The sequence below is a fragment of the Cucurbita maxima genome, unplaced genomic scaffold (assembly GCF_002738345.1).
Source record: "Cucurbita maxima cultivar Rimu unplaced genomic scaffold, Cmax_1.0 Cma_Scf00018, whole genome shotgun sequence".
NCBI lineage: Eukaryota > Viridiplantae > Streptophyta > Magnoliopsida > Cucurbitales > Cucurbitaceae > Cucurbita > Cucurbita maxima.
Window position 1 is genome coordinate 1,107,706 of NW_019272034.1, and position 19,157 is coordinate 1,126,862.

General features: G+C 35.6%; 2 protein-coding genes across 3 annotated transcripts; one reads left to right on the forward strand and one right to left on the reverse strand.

Moving 5' to 3' along the window:
• Window positions 1-1,968: 1,968 nt before the first annotated feature.
• LOC111493035 (protein transport protein SEC31 homolog B-like) lies at window positions 1,969-13,939 on the forward strand. 2 transcript variants are annotated; one of them, XM_023142617.1, is made up of 22 exons: window positions 1,969-2,559; window positions 3,661-3,715; window positions 3,825-3,947; window positions 5,359-5,455; window positions 5,836-5,872; window positions 5,979-6,084; window positions 6,171-6,228; window positions 7,162-7,259; window positions 7,387-7,506; window positions 7,733-7,775; window positions 8,403-8,524; window positions 8,600-8,727; window positions 8,841-9,393; window positions 9,563-9,655; window positions 10,291-10,476; window positions 10,553-10,766; window positions 11,390-11,478; window positions 11,601-11,765; window positions 12,190-12,309; window positions 12,413-12,698; window positions 13,177-13,415; window positions 13,495-13,939. In XM_023142617.1, the coding sequence occupies exons 1-22, from the start codon at window positions 2,243-2,245 to the stop codon at window positions 13,588-13,590; spliced, it is 3,345 nt and encodes a 1,114-aa protein (XP_022998385.1). In that variant the 5' UTR covers window positions 1,969-2,242; the 3' UTR covers window positions 13,591-13,939. The 2 variants fall into 2 exon arrangements, with proteins under 2 accessions (XP_022998385.1, XP_022998386.1); XM_023142618.1 differs by having other exon boundaries at window positions 8,403-8,510; window positions 8,598-8,727.
• A 1,784-nt stretch (window positions 13,940-15,723) lies between these two features.
• On the reverse strand, window positions 15,724-18,196 carry LOC111493073 (serine/threonine-protein kinase-like protein At3g51990). Its single transcript, XM_023142669.1, has 2 exons — window positions 16,478-18,196; window positions 15,724-15,988 (listed from the first exon to the last, which is right to left on the reverse strand). Exon 1 carries the CDS (start codon window positions 17,937-17,939, stop codon window positions 16,593-16,595), a length of 1,347 nt encoding a protein of 448 aa, XP_022998437.1. The 5' UTR covers window positions 17,940-18,196; the 3' UTR covers window positions 15,724-15,988; window positions 16,478-16,592.
• Window positions 18,197-19,157: the final 961 nt, after the last annotated feature.

The window sequence follows — 19,157 nt, forward strand, 5'->3', positions numbered from 1 at the left end:
CTTCATCATCAGTCCTCTGTTCTTTTGGCATCTCAGATACGACAGCTCCTCTTCTTCACCTCTCTCTCTTTCCACTGATTACTTCAATGCTCTATATGGCAATTTAATGGTCTCTCCATTTAGTATACCTCTTGCCAAATATAGCCGTGCCTGGCTGCTGCCTATTCCACACATTTCCTGGTTTCTGGTTTTGGACTTTCCCCCCTTTTAATATTCTTCATTATCTATTCCTCGATACCCATTATCCCGAGTGTATCATACTAATCCCTTATTTTCTTAAACTTTGATTGACCCCCATTTTTTAAACGATGCCGACATGATATACAATAAATAGAAATAATACCTACACGAGTATCTGAGTTTTTTACCAAAAATATTGTTGTGGGTCCAATCCTAAAGATTCGCTAACTCAACTACTATAAAATATACACTCTCCACCAATATGTTAGAGGTCCTCCCGTATTGTTGATCGGAAAAAATGTAGAGATTGAACCTATAAATTGGATAATAAACATTTTATTTTCTTAACTATGATCGGGTGTGATGTCGTTTTTATAGTAGGTTATTAATTCAACGTATGATTTACTTATATTCTCCCTTTACGTTAACCAATTCGGGTATACTACGTGTTGCTTTTTATAATTTATTAAAAAGATAAGTGGCACACAGTAAATAATTTTTTAAAATATTTTTCATCCTTATCCATTATATGTATTTTTAAGTCTGATTACATCACACGAGACAAACAAATCTTAAATTTATAGAAAATATAGGGTAAACCCAAAAATAAGGGATTGTTTCAATTTAAATAGTTAAAATATAATATTTTTTATCAATTAAAAATTTAATTTAAGAATTATATTCCAAATAATAGATAATTTTCTATAAATAGTTTAATATTTTTTTTTAACTTAAATTGTTTCATTTATGAAATTAAAATTAATTGATAGAATTATGTGTAAATTGATAATACAATTATTAATTTTAGATTTTTTTTATGAGTAAAATTTTAAATTTAGAGATATTAATTAATTAATTTTTTTTTTTTTACATAAAATAGTATTAACTAATAAATTATATTATTTTAATATTTAGCCATGGACTGAATGACAAGTGAGTATTTAAGATTCGGTAGATTGCTGTTTTTATGTCGTTTTGGGATGAGCGTTAGAATAAACTTTCCGTTTTGCATTCTGAATGTTTCATTTTGGATTTTTCTCTATTATTCTTAATAATAATAATAAATAAATAAAACTTTTATTTTTATTGTATTTTAGTCCATGATTTTCAAACATTTTATCGTTGTTAATAAAAAGTTACATTAATAGAAAATATTATAATCATTATGGAACTAAATTATAAAAAATACTTTTAAAATTTCCAAATTTTTAATAATACGTTTCAGCGTTTGAAAAAATACATTTATTATTAGTTAGGGATAAAAATTTTAAAATATTATGAATTTTTTAAATTGTTCTTTAAACTATTAATATCTTATTTAAAACATTCATTTAAAAACTTTCTAAAATTACACTAATACCCTTGAATTTTTTAAAAATAAATTTCGTTTTAGAAAAATGGTAAGCTAGAAATTGAGTGTGATTTTAAATGTATGATTAAGAATTATTAGATTTTTTTAAAAGTTAATTGTATTATAATTAAAAAAAAAAAAAAAAAAACCAAGTACAATGGGCTGGCTTAGGTTTGGCCCACAACATACAGCGTGTATCAATTTCATGGAAAAAGCCCACGTATTTTGTTTGGGCCAAGAGTTTGGCCCATAGAAAAAATAAGGTCTCACAATACACGTGTCAAATTTGGATTGGAGGTATGACGAACCATCGTCGTTCGAAAACGTTGACTAACATAAATTATAGTGTTCCATTTCACAGAGGATTAAACCTCCTGAAACCCGCTAATTAAACTCTCCCGAAAACGGCAAAAATAAAAGCTTGAAAATCCCAAAATTTGATCATTTTTGTGTGTGAAATTTTCACGGAGGAAGCGAAAGAGAGAGAGAATTGCGAGTCTCTCACTTTCACTTGCATTTCACAGATCAGATCGAAACTACACCACCATCATCATCAACAACGACCCTCAACATTCTCGTACAATCTTCAAAAAATTTCTGAAATTTCCCCCAGATCCGCCCGTCAATTCTTCTCCATTTCGTATGGTTGTAATTGTTTACGTGGATTGGTGATACAAATTCAGTTGGGTGTAGTTTGTTCTTGGGTTTTCAATGGCGTGTATAAAGGGTGTGAATCGATCGGCGTCCGTTGCTATAGCACCGGACGCGCCGTACATGGCCGCCGGAACGATGGCGGGTGCTGTGGATCTGTCATTCAGCTCATCTGCCAATCTCGAGATCTTCAAGCTTGATTTCCAGTCGGATGATAAGGACTTTCCTGTAATTGGGGATTCTCCGAGTTCCGAACGCTTTAATCGCCTCTCCTGGGGAAAGAACGGATCGGGCTCTGAACAATTTTCTCTCGGCCTCATTGCCGGTGGACTCGTCGATGGGAACATTGATATTTGGAACCCTCTTGCGCTGATCCGGTAATTGCATATGGTTTTTCATTTCTCTTTTATCAGTTCGTTCCTTAAGGATTTGGATTGTATTTGTGCCCAAGTGAAGTTAATGCATCGTTATCCTTTCGGTTGCTGGTAATTTGGGAGAATAGAGTTTATTGATTCTTAGTTAACGGGTGCTTATTCGGGGAGTTGGCTTCAACTAAGTATTGAAATGTAACTTCAATTGCCACTTCTGAGTGTTAGACAGGAGTTGGTTTTGGCAATTTGAGTAGAAGTATGCAGCGTAAGAATTGAGTAATTACGAACGATCAAATTGACGTAACAGTTAGCCCGAGTAGATGACTCTTTCAAACAATGATGGTCCAGGCCCAAAAAGAAAGTCTCGATGAAAGGAAAGGGGAGGAATCCTCCTAGTTAGCAGGTGGGAATCCTTTCTCAGAATCAGTCTCGACTAGAAAGAAGAGGGAGGAGGGGATTCGGGAATGACTAAAGCCTCCCAGAAATTCTTTCCTCAATTCCTTTCTTCCTAAGCGCTGGAACTTGAGGAGACTACGACCGTAGAAAATGGGATTTGATCAATGATTGACCACTAGATCGATGAAGAATCTCTCTAAAATTTTCTCTTTAGTGATTCACCGGCCACTAGATCCATATTGTTTTAAGTTTCTGAGTTGGTTTAATCTTCTATTTGGACCCTGGGAAGGTGGATGGATCGGAAGAGTTCCATAACATTCATTATATCAAAACATCAGTTCAAATAGGAATCTGAAAGTGGGCTAAGTTGTTTATGGAGTTTCCTTTTTGCCTAACCCTTTTAAGTACTTTGAAGTCATGGATAGGTCAAGAGGCTTACTAATGACTGCTTAGAAAGATTTCTTTTGATTGATTATCCATGGAAATCCCTGAAACTCCTTGTGAGAACCATGTCTTAAGAGATAGAAATATGCTCATATTTGAAAAATGAATAGTAAAGTTTCCACTCTCTGAAAAAGTTTTTTTTTTTTTTGTTTGCTAGATATAGTTTATTAGTTCAACTTTACAGTCACCCCACCTTTGTTCCCAGTGTAATGTTCAGCTTTCTATATTGATTTGTAGTCTTGACTCTTCTTCACCTGCATTTTTCAGTCCCGAGGCAGGTGAAACTCCTCTAGTTGGACATCTATCAAGGCATAAAGGGCCTGTAAGTTCTTGCAAATTTTGCGATGCTCACATGAGTTTATGGACTCTTAACAATACTATTGTACTGTAAAATTTCTCATAGTGAGAGCTATAATATTTTCCTCTTGCAGGTGCGTGGTTTAGAGTTCAATACAATTACACCAAACTTGCTTGCGTCCGGTGCTGATGATGGTGAAATCTGCATATGGGATTTAGCCAACCCATCACAACCTATTCATTTTCCACCTCTGAAGGTTCGACTTTGTTGCATTGTATAATTTTTATTATAGCATACTTGGCAACTCTCCAATTTTCTTGTTGACACCAATTGGAGGGGTGCTCTTATATATAGTTTTGGCTGTTTTGGGGACAATGTTTCGTCCCCTTTTCTGATGCAATCTTTTGCTGTGGAGTACAATCTATTATGTCTTGCATCAGTCTTTATTTTATAACTGTCTACAAAAATTGTAAACTACGGTTCACAATTTATTGTTGACATCAACTTTTTGAGAAATATTGCAATAAACCATATTTACCCGCCATTAGATCGGTTATTATATGTCTCAAAGTTGTACCTTTTTTTTTTTTTTTTGGTAAGAGACTAAATTTTGTAGGGTTGGACAGTCCACCCAGACTTTTTGTGAGAGATCAACTTCTGCATGTCCAAAATTTGGTCCCACCAAATAATATCCCTAATGAGTTGCTTGATACCTTTACCAGGAAATCAACCACCATAGGTTAATCTAGTAGTCAAAAAACGGCAATGTAAATCATAAAGGATTTAAGGGAATGGAAAGTAAGAAACTTTGAACAATTGAAGAAATTAGTGGGAACATTTGATAGGACCACCGTCTATGCTTTGGAAATAGTAGGTTCCTTTCATTTGGTCAATTTTGCAAGACTGCCAACCACCGTCTTCCAAATAGAGTTAGATACAGGGTTCCCCCCAAAGTTGGATGGAGGATGACAAGCTTGTTTTGTTTATATTTTGTTTTTTGTGTGATTGAAGGCAAGTCAGTTTACCTTTCACTTTGAAGTTGTGGAGGTTCTGGACATATTGGCATCGATAAGAATTGTAGAGATTGTTATACACCAAAGACTTCCCTTGTCATTCTTGATGTTTTTTGAAATGGCAGGAGGGCAATGCTTTCTCAAGACTTCTTGAGGTCTATCCCAAGCCTCATTTTTGGATGCTTTTAGCGTTCAAAACTTTATTTTTGGGTTCTGAAATTGACTTTTCTGTGCCATCTTTTTGGTTTTGCCCTAAAAAAAAGACTGGTACTTGTACTTGTACTCTTACTATTATTTCCCTTCGGAGGATCTTTTTGTTACTCTTTGATCGTCTCTTAGGGAAATGTCTTATCCCTCTGTGCAGTTTTGATGTATTTTCTGATTTTAAATATAATAGTCCCTTATAAAATAAAGTGTAATTTGAACGATTTATTCCCGTTTAAACACAGCAATTTCTTCAGGGCAGCCAAGTAGGACTATCTAACAGATCTAGCTAACTATTAGTTAGCTGAGTTTGATATTTTCCATGCCAGGAAAAGCTCTACTTCATCATGCTATTACTACTAGCTACCATCCTCACTTTGCTTTCTTCTGTCAAGTTATATAATCATCAAATCAAATGAATTTTTAGTCGTTCAATCTATCTTTATGCAGGGTAGTGGCTCTGCAGCTCAGGGTGAAATTTCTTTTTTATCATGGAATAGCAAAGTTCAACATATATTAGCCTCCACTTCATATAATGGAACAACAGGTGAGGAAAGAAATCCCGTTTCATACATTTTTTTTGGGCTGTTGTCCTTGTAGGCACTTTTTTCTTTGGTTTTTAAGTTCTGTTCTTGATCAAAGAAAATTTCCAAGAAACAGATTTAGTTGAGAATGAAATTACAAAAAGAGGGGGAGGGAAGACTCAACCTCGATACTGAAGGAGGCTACAAAAAAGCTCTTCGAATTGACATTTATTGTAAACTGATCACTATTTTGGACACACATGGTAAAAAGAGCTTAACAACAAGGGGCAGGGGAGGGAAGATGTCTACACTGAGAATAACTAGCAAATATCATATTCTCAAAGAAAGAACTAAAACATTGCTTTTCTCCCTAATATTTTGTTTGTAACTCTTCTTGATTCAGTTGTTTGGGACCTGAAGAAGCAAAAACCAGTTATAAGGTAAATCTAATGAACTATTAAATTAAAAATCTTAAATTATGCAATTGGATAAAGTCCAAAATTTTGGGTTGCATTTGATAAATTTGTGTTGCCCCTGTCAACTCAGTTTTTCAGATTCCACTAGAAGACGCTGCTCCGTGCTGCAGTGGAATCCTGATCTTGCAACCCAACTTGTTGTTGCTTCAGATGATGATGATTCTCCCTCTCTCAGGGTGAGGATTCCCACGGACGTTATAGTCTTAAATATTGTAAAAGATTTCGTACTATCTTTTATGTTAATGTATTCTTTTGCTTTCAGCTTTGGGATATGCGAAATATTATGACCCCAGTTAAAGAATTTGTGGGCCACACTAGAGGTATGATGATAAATTTTAATTTTATATTATACTCATAGCTTCTGCCCTTGAACTCTATCTACTTTCAAGTTAGAATAATATATCAAAATGGTAAATGACCCTGATTTAGTTAGATATGATCTGATAATCTGATAATTGATTTCTTGCCTCTCCGTTCATTTGGAACTAGTCATGTGGTAGTTTCGTATAGAACTGGAAGTAAATAACTCGTATTAATGATTTTCTTGTAAAATTTGTACAATGCCATTTTTTCTGGGTTAGATCTCTGATTGTTGTCTCATGCTAGTATTTCTATTTTTTTTTTTTAACACCTGTTGAATGATTAAAAAAGAGGGTTGCTGAGCTTTTACAGTATGAGCTCGTATTATGATTGAAATTTACTGCCCAAAATGAAGAGGGTTATATTGACTTTTCCATATGTTCCTGTTAAATGGAGTTGAGGATGAGCGCCTTGCTTGTTCCTGTCCATTTAAAACAGTGGAAAGAGGGTTTGGCACAAAAGACTGAACAATAACCTGACATAGGTTGAAAGTGAAGATTTGATGCTTGACATTTGCCAACTGTAAAAAGGCAACCGTACTCTTCATCCAATTATACCGCAGATCAATGGAACTATTTCCATCACGCTTTGGACAGTAGGAGCTGCATTATTCTTTTTTTTTTTTTTTTCTCTTTTATTAAAGCAAGGTTTCTGAAACCTTCCATTTAAGTTTGTTAATTGCTGTACATATAACAATGTTAGATAGATTAATGAAGTAATTGCAAGCTTTGCAACTGGTAGTTTAAGTTCCCTTTAATTGTGATAAATCTGACTTGTAATTCGTACTTGTTATCTGCTAATGATAGATTGAAAATCTTCCTGTTTCAATGAAGCTTGCTTATTTATTTTTTTTGCTTAAATGAGCCTCCTAAAGTTACTTTGCTTTTAATCAGGTGTAATTGCAATGTCATGGTGTCCCACCGATACCTCCTACTTGCTAACCTGTGCCAAAGACAACAGAACTATCTGCTGGGATACTATTTCTGGAGATGTAAGCTCTGTTGCAGTTCTTTGATTTTCTGCTTTGCATTCTTCTACACTCCATAGCTTTGTTAGTAGGTGCTTCAACATATACATCAATCAGGAAACTACTTTGATTTTCCTCTCTCCCAATGCAGATTGTGTGCGAATTGCCTGCTAGTACCAACTGGAACTTTGATGTACATTGGTATCCTAGGATTCCTGGTGTTATATCAGCATCCTCATTTGATGGGAAGATTGGCATGTATAATATTGAGGTACGACCCTTCTTGTTGGGTATTCATGAAAGGAAGGACATCATACTATCGATTAGAGATATATTCTTCAAATCGTTTTTCAATATATGGAAGTGAACCTGCAAAGGCTATTAATGTAGTGAACTTCTCTTCCATGTGCAATGAAATCATCATTATATAGTGCCTTCATTTTCAGTTGTTTGGTATATAAAATCGATTGTTTTGGTTTGCCGTCCTTTGTTTACAGAGTTGCAGCCGATATGGCGTAGGAGAGAATGATTTTAATGCAGGTAAGACAGTTTTAATGCACGTTTACCTTTTCGATGACTGTTTTGTACTATAAAATAACCGTAGTATATTTTATTCTGTTCTTTCCTTCACATGTCCCCTTGCTTCCTTTGCATTCATGGGCCCACTGGCTTCTTCAGTTTAATTTGTATCACTGTAATATAATGAAAATCCATTTATGCTTATTATCTTTTTTCACTTGATTAACTGATCCCTATTTTAAAAACCGTTCTATTAGTCACCGATTCAAGCATATCTTAGTGGATAGGACACATATTACAATTCCGAAAGCCAATGGTTCAGTCCTTTATCCACGTGGTCATTCAACTAGAATAATCTTTCTATTAGTCCATCCCTGCCTTTTAACAAAATTTTGGAATATTCTTGGATTGCCGATTTTTTTTTTTTTTTTTTTTGGATTGAACTAAATGAGGCTGTATATTATCAGTATCTTATATATAAAACATAGAACTAAATGAGGTTTATTTTTTACTCTAGTTATAACGGATGCTGGAAAAAACTTATATGTTTGCTCTCTCTCACATTTTCCTTCTTTCTCTCCTTTGTTCCTACGTGATCGTTGGCTCTCTGATGTTATGTTATGTTATGTTGATTATTTATTTATGCAGTATCTTTGAGAGCACCAAAGTGGTATAAACGTCCAGTTGGGGCCTCTTTTGGATTTGGAGGAAAGTTAGTATCATTTCAACCTAAGACTCCTATTGCTGGTGCTTCAGCTGGTGCTTCAGAGGTATTTATTTATTCCAGTGGTCAGTTTGAATTTCTTGACGGCTAGTTCATTTTCACCCCCTGTATTTATTTCCAGGTTTATGTGCATGACTTGGTAATGGAGCACAGTTTGGTTACTCGTTCATCTGAATTTGAAGCTGCAATACAAAATGGTGAACGCTCTTCTCTCAGGGTTTTATGCGATCAGAAGTCTAGAATATCCGAGTATGTCATTCTTCTTTCAATTTGTCTCCATCTCTGATCCTTTTTTTTTTTTTTTTGGCTTTCTTTTTTCGATAGAAAAAAGTGGTGGTTAACGGTTGTAATGTCTTAAACAGTTTGGAGGATGACCGGGAAACATGGGGGTTCCTGAAAGTCATGTTTGAAGATGATGGTACTGCAAGGACGAAGCTTCTTAGCCATCTTGGTTTTAGCGTATCAACTGAATCACAAGATTCACAGGGAGAGATTTCCCAGATTGTAGATGCTCTCCAACTGAATGATACAGCAGCAGCAGATAATATTGGATATGGGGATGGTAGAGAAGCCACGTTATTTCCGTCTGACAATGGGGAGGACTTCTTTAACAATCTGCCCAGTCCAAAAGCTGATACACCTTTATCAGTTGCTGGTGATAACCATGCTGCTGAGGATACTGTTGCTGCAGAAGAACCACAAGTTGAGGAGGGAGTGGAAGACAATGGAGTTTCATCATTTGCTGATGGTGTGCAACGGGCATTGGTTGTTGGTGATTATAAGGGGGCTGTTGGGTTGTGTGTGTCTGCAAACAAAATGGCTGATGCCTTGGTTATTGCTCACGTTGGCGGTGGATCCTTGTGGGAGAATACACGAGATCAATATCTAAAAATGTCCCATTCACCATACTTAAAGGTGGCTGAAACTTTATCCAGTGCTCATGAAGCCGTGGATATTAACATTTTTTTTTTTGTTTTACTTGTTTTTTACTTTGAAGCTTTATTAAAGCCGGAGTCATGCTTGATTGTCTCTGAGAATGAGGCTTCACAAACTAATTCTCTACGTTTTATTTTTTATCCATCAGATTGTTTCTGCAATGGTCAACAACGATCTATTGAGCCTTGTGAATACGAGGCCCCTGAAATTCTGGAAAGAAACACTTGCCCTTCTCTGCAGTGTAAGTTTTATATTTATTTTGGAAAAAAAATCTCTAGAAAAATGGCGATGTCAACATTTGTTTGCTGGAATTTGTGTGCAAAGTATCTTTATGCACTATATCTATAAGAGGGGATGCTGAGTTGGTCACTAAAAATTGTCTTGGACTTGTACCCACTGTGTTATGAGTTTCTTCCTTGTTGACTTTATCTTGCAAACATGCCGTCTACTTTTTATGTTAAATAGTGGTTACTTTACTGTTTCCTGGAAATAAATTCCCTAGAAATGCTTCTAGTTTCACTTTCATGTTGCTGATAAAGCTTTAATTTTCATCTGTGGACTGTATTGCTAATTATGTTAATAAAGCTCCAGTTTTCACCTGTGGACTGTATTGTCCAGGAAAGTCTGGAAGCAATTCACACTAGATTATGTTGCTTTTCAAGCATTTGAATCTTACTATAAGTTAACGTGTCTTTCAGTATTCATGTTTGTTGTCGAAGGTATCGGATTTCTCTGAAAAATTAATGTTCTAAAGGTATTACAACAAGCATTTGAATCTTACTATAGGTTAATGTGTCTTTCAGTATTCATGTTGATTGTCAAAGATATCTGATTTCTCCGAAAAATTAATGTTATTGTTGTTGTATCAACTAACAGTTTGCACAAAAAGATGAATGGACCATGCTCTGTGATACTCTTGCTTCAAAACTTATGGTTGCCGGTTACACACTTCCAGCAACTCTGTGCTTTATATGTGCTGGAAATATTGATAAAACTGTTGAAATCTGGTCGAGGAGCTTGTCTACTGATCATGAAGGAAAATCTTATGTTGATCTTCTTCAGGTGAGTGTACTTTAAGAGATAATATTGAACATATGTATTGGGCTGTAAAGTTGAACGTGCCTTCTGTCTTGGTTAGGATTTGATGGAAAAGACTATTGTGCTTGCTTTGGCCACTGGACAAAAGAGATTTAGTGTAACTTTATGCAAGCTTGTTGAGAAATATGCTGAAATATTGGCAAGTCAAGGACAGCTAACAACGGCCTTGGAGTATATTAAGTTATTGGGATCTGAAGAATTGACGCCTGAACTTGTGATCCTGAGAGAGAGAATTTCCCTCTCTACAGAATCTGGTGAGTGCTCTGTCATTAAAACGTTGGTTATTCTATCATATAATGTCCTGATTTCTACTTAAAAATCGACCTTTGTTGGCTTCACCTATGTTGATGTGCTTTTAATTTGAAAGCTCAAATTGTTTCAGTATGCTTAGGAGCACAAATAGTTAACTATTTAGCCATAACTCTTTAGAATAGTACAATTTTTTTAGAGTAAAGAAGTAGATTTCATTGATGAATGAAATAAAGGGGTAAAAACTCCTAACACCAATCGGTGAATTACATGAATGTTCTTCAATTGGAGATAAAGAAAGAAAGACTGTAATATAAAGGGATGACCCATTGGACAATAAATTGAACCTTATTGTTTCTTTGTTCATTTTTTTTTAACAAGCTTGAATTATTGATCTATTTAGTAAAACTTTGATAGCAAGGCCTAAAATAAATCATACTTTAGTCTCATTTGATCATGTTTTAGGATTTTTGAGGTTGACTATGTGATATAAATTTTGGAAAAACTGAACTGGTTAGATTATTAGTTTTACAATAAGTTCAATACTAAGAGAGTCAAAAAGCTTCAGCATTTAGATGTTATTTTGAGTTAGATGTTATTTCTAAGCAAGAACGTTACTTTGTCACAGATAAAAACGACAAGGCATCGACTATTGAATACTCTCAGCAACCAAGTGAAAATATGTATGGTGCTGAAGCCACCAAACATTATTATCAGGTGTCCCATCTTCCTTTTCTTTCATGCTGCCATATGTTTTCTGGTTTTGGCTTCTTTGAACCTGGCGGTATATGCCTTGGTTCTTGAAATTCTGCATTTAACTTCTCTTGTCGATGACATAGGAGTCTGCTTCAGCACAATTCCATCAGAGTATCCCTAGCACCACATACAACGATAACTATTCCCAGACTGCATATACGGGGAGAGGATACACTGCTCCTACACCATATCAGCCTGCAGCACAGCCTAATTTATTTCTTCCATCACAGGCGCCACAGGCTCCAGAGGTATACAAATCTATTAGAGTCGAACAAGGACACATAAATCCAATGAATTTAGGCATAATTAAAATTAGGCTTCAATGACACTATGGAATTCATATATAACATTTGATTAATCCAAAACAGTCTTAAAAAATGTAAATGAACTCATAATACTAAGCTGAAAAATTATTTAAAAAATGTAAAATCGATGAAACTGTAGCATTTTCCTTCTAATTGTTATCGTCTCACATTAGTCTAGTATTGTCCTGCCATATCTTTGGTGGAATGCCAGTCGTTGGGATTTTCTTGGGGTGCAATGCCCATGTAATTTTAAGGATGATTAATGGTATCTGCGTTGTCATTCTATGTAAGATATTGCTCTTGATGATGCTTGAAGGTCTTTTAGGAATTGGGTTGTCTGACAATAATAATTTGTTTTTGGTTTTAGACAAATTTCACTGCACCCCCTGCTCAGCCTGCTTCGAGGCCATTTGTTCCTGCAACACCTCATGCTTTGAGAAATGTGGAAAAATATCAACAGCCCACTTTGGGTTCTCAGTTGTACCCTGTTCGTAATTCTTCTTCATTGATGAGTACTTAAAATCCTACCACTTTTAGTGTAAAATATTCTTTTTCTTGATTATGTAATAATTGTTTCTCAAATATTTTAGGGAACTGCAAACCCTACTTATCAACCTATACAATCAACTGCTTCAGTTGGTTCTGTCCCATCACACATGGACCCAGTTCCTGGGCATACAATGCCTCAGGTTGTGGCTCCCGCTCCTCCATCAAGGGGATTCATGCCAGTTCCTAATCCAGGAACTGTTCAGCTTCCTGTTATGGGTTTGCCTCAGCCACCCAGCCCTCCTACACAATCTACTCCAACACAGCCAGCGCTAACAGCTCCGGCCCCACCACCAACCGTGCAGACTGCTGATACTTCAAATGTACCTGGTAATTGTTCGTTTTACTTAACTAATTGTTTAACAGAAAAATTTTTATTTGTGATCCTGTATCGATTTTTGGTTTTTTATATTTGACCACTAATATGAACGTCGTTTGGATTTCTCCAAAACCATGCTGGGGATTTTAGATGCGGCCTTTAATGTTTTCAACATTGGATTAGCCCTGAACAAGGACTAATGGCTAACGTTATAAGGTGTCATGAAAACTAACTTCCAGATGCGGCCTCTATACCTGCAGTGCAGCTGCTCTCAGTTGGTTCACGTATTGAATGATTAATGCATTCTTGGTTTTGTATCTCATAGAAATTATGAAAAATAAAAAACCACCTAGGATTAAAAAATGTTTTTTACAGAAAGGCGATAGAAATTAGAACACAAGTATAAATTCTGCTATCAATTTCCGGTAATTTATGCTCATTTTGTACGCACATTTATATTTAGATACAATAATTGGTTAACATCTGCAGCTCATCAAAAAGCTGTGGTAGCAACGTTGACTAGACTTTTCAACGAGACCTCAGAAGCATTGGGAGGCGCCCGTGCAAATCCAGGTAAGAAGCGGGAAATTGAAGACAACTCGAGGAAGATAGGTGCATTGTTCAGCAAACTGAACAGCGGTGATATATCTAAAAATGCTGCTGAAAAGGTTGGTCAGCTCTGCCAGGCTCTGGATGCTGGCGATTATGGCCGTGCCTTACAAATTCAGGTACTTGTTATATGCAGTTCTTACTAGTTTGTTTTGTCCAAATCCAGAACGAGATAAATTTATCTACCGCTACGCATAGGTTCTTCTTACGACAAGTGAATGGGACGAGTGCAGCTTCTGGCTGGCTACGCTGAAACGAATGATCAAGACGAGGCAGAACATGAGGTTGAGTTAGGGAAGACACATGATAGCCATTTCTGGTTTTTTTTTTTTTTTCTCTCTTTTTTGGAAGTTATTTTCCTTTCTTATAGCTCTACCCTTCTTGTGCCACCAATCCTTACACACACACACACACACACACACATTCACAAGAATGGCGTCCCTTGATGATTGCAGCTTCCGGATTTTGCCCCAATGTTCTCCTCTATGATCTTGTCTGGTTTCAAATTGAAAGAGTTAGCTCTCAAGTATAACTGATTGTTGTTCTTATTTTGTAGTTTAGAATTGAGGAGAAAGTCCCATTTTGAATGAATTTATTTTTCTTCATTTTATAAATGCATCCCTGAGCCGTTTGTTAGCTTGCATAACCTCCGTCCTCGTTAGAGTGTCTTCTTTCATTGTACCTTCCATTGACATATCCTAATTTTGTTAAAGGTTGAATTTAAAACTTCCCTGCCTTTATCCTTATTTTCTTAAACTTGGTTTTCTAGAAATGATGATAGCTCATGTCTTTCATTGAATAAATGACTCAGAAACAGCCTAATATAATTTTAATTTGGTGCCTTGTCTGAAGTGGGCGCACTGTTTTGTGGACAATACGGTTTGGAAACTACAATGAATCAATGAGAACAATATGAAAGAGATGAAAGTTCTTTATAGGGCGCACGTCTCGTTTTGACAACCTTTTCTTTCGTTGTTATAAATATTCTCTTGTTCTCGTTCTTAGCAGCATTATGAGGTAACGTGTAAGTTTATGATAACTTTTTAAATCTTGTTATATTATCTCTATTCGAATGCTTTACTTGTAAATGTAGCCTCTCTCTTCTTCATAGTTACAAGTAGTTGTTAGGTTAATTATTGTTGTTAATATGTAATTAAACAAGATGTCAAACGTCCCAATGATATTTAAAAAGGGGCAATTATTGGATCTAAAGTCAAAAAGAGGAGAGGCATGTGCACCACTTTTGAACACAAATTAGGTGTCAAAGCCTTGAGAAGTGGAAGGGGAATATTCAAACTCTTGCTTTTGGCTAATGCCTTACACCCACAGCCTTCATACAATTCTTCAACTTCTTTGGGGTTTTTTTCCATTTTCTTAAATTTATCCATTGTCTTTTAGTATTTAGCTATAACTAGGGTTTGCTTGTTTTTTTCTTTCTAAAAAGAGAGATTCAAATTAAAATAAATTGAAGGACCGTTTTCATTATAATGAGAAAACAACACCACCTATAACCGAACATAATTGAATAGTAAAACATTATCACCTTAACTGTAGTGATTGATTTGATTGATTTCTAATATAGTACTCGAAAAGACTAACTTTATTTACTTTTTATTTATTGCTTCGTGGTTTAAAGAATCCATCCAAGATTTAGGAAAAAGAAGTTTTCGAAAAGATTCAATTTGACAATTTTGGCGAATGGAAAATGGTGGGGTTGTGGGGTTGTGATGTTTTTTAATAAGACAACTACGTCTTATTAGACAATATGAAAATGTTGGGATATCAATACCTTAAATTTTGCAGCTTTTCTTGACGAGTCAAAAGTAGCCGACGAGTCAAAAGTAGCCCCTTTAATCACGGATGGAAATGGGGTGTTTTAAGAGGGAAAATGTTACGAAATAACATGAGCAGAACCAATAGTATCTTCAACCGCTACAACTACATAGTATACACTACCCACACAAATATAATTCATTAGTTAAGATATATGTTCTTATTCGTCTTTTAAGGTCATAAGTTTTAAAATCCTAGCGATCAAATATTAGGTGTCTTTTATAGACGTATAACAATTTGCATGATTTTAGTGTCCAAGTCCTCAAGTAATTGGTAGAACAACTATCAAACGCCTTCTTAATCGAAGTTTCAAGAAAGGAAGTACGAGTATAGTAACTAGCAAATCAAGAAAGCAAAACCCTTATGAGATAGGTACAGGATTAAGGAATGGTCGTGAATAAACTTGCTTATAGCTACGGCTATCATCTAAGTAAATCTAAAAACGAAATCTAACTAAATGCACTTAAAAAATAAATCAGTGGGGCATCCCAAATCCACCACTAGTAGATATTATCCTCTGTGTTCTCTCCCTTTTGGGCTTCCCCTCAATGCTTTAAAACGCGAGTCTACTAAAGAGACATTTTCATACCCTCGTAAAGAATGTTTCGTTCTCCTTTCGAGATCTCGCATGTGACTACGTTCATCACGTCGGTAAGAAACTTCACAAGTTGGTATGAAATCATCAAAATCAAAGCACACACATAGTGAGGACATTACAAGTCAACAATTGGGTGAAGCTGGTTGTCAGTTTCTATATGTTTTCTTGTGTTTGGACAAAAGAGGATCCTTATTCTCCTCAAAGAACTGTATCCTTTGGACCAAGCAATCACCTCCTTTGCCTTCATATTCACCCTGCAAACTTTTCCAAATGGAAAATAATGGAATTGGAGAACACTGAAAGCCTTTATAAGCTTTTTTTAGCGATGATTCGAGATCGAGATTAGTTCTTATTTGAAACCCCTTTTCGTTACACATTATGAATGTATGTAATTTCATGTTTTTGGTTTCGAGGTTTCGTAGTTTCTATTCTTGGAGAATCTTTAAGTTTTGTAGTGATAGGCTTTTGGTTTTAGCACACCTCGATTGATCACGAGACGACAACTACATCACATATCGTTTCGAAACTCGAGTACCGTAGCTTAAACTCAATGACTTCATTCAAAAGAATCTTTATCATGAATATAAAGACTCAATTTACCAGACCATATGAACAATCAGCAATCAGTCAAGAACATAATCAACAAATAAGAGGGAACATCAGCAATGTGCCCATGATCTATAATCAACCATGCTTGAGATGATCATTAGATTAAGAACTCAAAAGAAAATCAAGCAGCCAAAAATTTACCTCACAAGTCAGCCAGCCAAGCTCTGATGCAGTGTCAGATAGTTTATTGAATTGAACTGTGTGTGTCATGAACAGGTTGATCATTTGAATCTACAAGAACATAACTCAGAAGCTTTCACTTTGCTTCCAATTCATGATTCTTTCCGCTAACGAATCTCGAACTAAAGAACCGGTTCGAGAATCTCGAATGAGACCTGACATGGTTAGCCTCGGCCCGAAAACCAGAATCTTCGTCAATACAAGCCATGAGATCCATTAAGTTACTACTGATCCCCAAGTCAGAGTATACTCTCCTCGAGTTCTTAATGTCTCGCCACAACGTTTGTGCATCCACATCCCCATCTTCAACACTACGACGTCTCAAATTCAACTGCGAGCTCCTCGTTTCCACCGGCCTTCCGACGGTCTCCACCATCAAACATGGATTGTTGAAGCCATTCCAGGAATGAAGAGGAACCAGTTTGCTCAACCCAGTAAGCCAAAGAACCACATCTTTCATGGAAGGCCTCCTCTCCCTACAAGACCTCACACATTTAGCAGCAATCACAGCCAATTGCTTTGTAACAATGGGGTCTTTAGGAGGAGCAATTCTAGGATCATAAATGGCCATTAACTTCCCTTTCTTAATAAGAGGAACAGCCCAATCAACAATGGAAGGAGGGGAATATCCAACATCTATAGCCTTCCTTCCACTAATAATCTCTAACAACAAAATCCCAAAGCTAAACACATCAGTTTTAGTACTCAAATTATCAGGGGTCACATAACAAGGATCAAGGTACCCCATGGTGCCCGCCGGGGGCGTCGACCGGAGTCGATAATCATCGGCATAGCCCTGAATGGCCAACCCGAAATCCCCCAACCTAGCATTGTAATTCCTGTCAATCAACACATTGGCAGACTTGATATCTCTATGAATTACAGGGGGGTTTGAAGCATGAAGAGTTTCAATGGCCTTAGCAGTTTGTAAAGCTAATCTAATCCTTCGACCCCAATAAAGAGGTCTGGAACCTGAATGAATCACATCATAAAGCGTACCATTACACATAAATTCAACAACAAGAAGCCTATCTTTGGAATCATTTGTAAAACCCACCAAATTCACCAATCTAGGGCTCTGAATTTTGGACAAAATCTCGATCTCATTATCAACCTCGTTGGTGATTTCACAAGACGCCATTGACGAAGCCATCGAAGGAGCAATCGCCTGAGCTCGAGAGGGCTTCTTGACCGCAACAAGACGACCACCAAGAACAGCTTTATAGACATATCCATGGCTGCCTTTTCCCAAAAGCTTCTGATCGGAGAAGCCATTAGTAGCAGCCTCAAGATCACTGTAATCAAACTGTTGGATCTTAATGGGTTTCTTCTCTAATTTGTGCGACGAATTTCTCGAAGATGACGGGGTCAACGAATTCGAAGTCGAAATCGCAGATTCCGCGCGGCAAGAAAGGTAACCCATCAAATCAAATAATCGATTCACAGAGCTTTGAACAAGAACAAACTGCTCCTTGGCATTTAAGAGATGGGTTTTTGGGTTTTTTGAGCTCTGAGGATTGGAAATGAAAATGGTTATGTAAGAGAGAAAAGAAGAGAAGAAATGGAATGAAAACCGCCGTTGAATCAGAAAATTGTAGTCTAATGAAGAAGAAAACAAAACCCATCAAATCCAACTCATTTCCTTATATACTGTATTTGATTCTCACGTTTCCACTCAAAATTTGGAATTTTTCTTAAAAAAAAGGGAAGAATCATCCAACTTTTGAAGTTTAATTATAAAAAATTTGATTTTACCTATACTTTGTCCATTAACATGTATTTTAAGGAGGAAGGCATCTCTTGATTATGATAGGAGTGATCGAGGGGAAAACAAAACTTTAAATAATTTGAATCATTATAACCTAAACATCACCAAGTATCATTCCCATCACTTCATTTTTTTTTTAATATTTGCCCTTCACACCCATTAAATTAGGGTTCCGGTTAGTTCATGGTACAAGATTACATGAAAAAGACTAGAATACTTGTTCCAATCTTCAAAAAGATCGTATTATCCAATTTTAAGTAAAACACTTTATATCTCAACAAACATGCCTTTAGGAGTGTACATTCAACCCGACAACCCGGATCAACCCAACCCGAACTATAAGGGTTGGGTTGGGTTGAAATAGGTTCGATTTCGAGTTCGTGAGCAAAGCTTTCGAGTTCACTTGAGCCAAAAAAAAAAAAAATATTTGTTTAATTTCTTTTATATTATTTTATTATTTTATTATTTTATTATTTTTAATTTATATTATTCAATTATATATATATTTAATTAGTTTCTCTTATTATTTTTAATTTCTTTGTTTAGTATATTATATATAATTCTAATGCATGTATTTATTATCTATTTGTTTCAACATTATTATATTACAATTTATATATTTTTTTATTTTTCTAACCGTTTAGGGTTCTCTATAATCACGAGCATATTTCAATTAAAATATTTTTATATATTTTTTATTTTTGTTATGTACAATATTTTTAAACTAATCATTTTTATTGTTTATTTAATTTCATGATCTATCTTATATTTTTGTTACTCTAATCAATTTTCAAAAAAAAAATCTTTCAATTTTCTTGTTTTTTATTGATTTTTTTTCAATAATTATAGATTGATGTGTGTTTATTTGTGAAC